Below are 969 nucleotides of genomic sequence, written 5' to 3'. Positions count from 1 at the left end.
CACACACACACACTCATACACACACTCATACACAAACACACACACACACACACACACACACACACACAGACTCGCATACACGCACCCTGGAACATACACATACGCTGTTTTACTGACAAGTTTCTAAAAAAAACCCAACAACAACCTGTCCAACTGTCTGAAAGTAAGAGCTGATCAGTAAAAATATCACGACATCACCAACCCCTGTTTCCTGTCAAAAGTACGACTTTAAAAGGACTCTCAGTTCAAAACTTGACATCGCCTTCGACTACCTGTGACTCTAAGCTCAACCAATCAAGTGTCGTGACCTTTTAGGAGCCGCGGAGTCAAAAAGGATCTATCTACTGGCCTGTCGTGGACAGATAGACCCATCTCGCATACCCCAGACACCAGCCGGAACATATGTGAGACGTGCTGACAAAAAGAGTTACTTTTCACAATCCACAAAAGGAGATATTGCCCAAAAATCGGCACTGGGGTCAAATTTGTAGATTTTCTTTTGATGCCACATTCTTTAAGTATAACATGCCCTTATTTGTTCATACTTATAAATTGTAAAAACTACATTTGTAACCGTGATGTTGCTATTTTTACAGAGCTTGAATCCAAGCAGTAACTCATTTGATCAACACGCTTCACATTTGACAATATTCTATCTGCCCACTAAGTCGTTTTGAGAAATTTGACGTCAAAAATTCTGGGTTTCACATCACGTCAAGATTTTTCGAATGCAGTTCTTTGAATATCTTGAAAACCACTCAAATAATCTCACGATTTTGATAGAGCAGACGGAGCATTAGGTTTCTGACCTCACGGTCTTAGTAACCCAAAACAGCCAACAAATGTCAGAACTTTGTCATTCAGAGGTAGCGATTCGTCGACTGTGTTGTGTTGGACTCAGTAGAGCAGCTCAGGGACCGGTGGGATGGGAACTAACTTCCTACTCTAAAGTATCGAAAAAGCGCCCCC

General features: G+C 41.8%; 1 protein-coding gene across 1 annotated transcript in view; it reads right to left on the bottom strand.

Moving 5' to 3' along the window:
- NOS (nitric oxide synthase) overlaps window positions 1-969 on the bottom strand; it is a gene marked incomplete at its 3' end in the record, with an annotated part of 74111 nt that overhangs the window by 61097 nt on the left and 12045 nt on the right. Inside the window, 1 exon segment of the mRNA NM_001204541.1 lies at window positions 254-265. Within this exon segment, the coding sequence (NP_001191470.1) occupies window positions 254-265 (12 nt within the window).

This window comes from Aplysia californica, unplaced genomic scaffold (assembly GCF_000002075.1).
Source record: "Aplysia californica isolate F4 #8 unplaced genomic scaffold, AplCal3.0 scaffold00397, whole genome shotgun sequence".
NCBI lineage: Eukaryota > Metazoa > Mollusca > Gastropoda > Aplysiida > Aplysiidae > Aplysia > Aplysia californica.
Note: the sequence above shows the minus strand (reverse complement) of the source record. Positions and strands in the feature narration are given on the sequence as shown.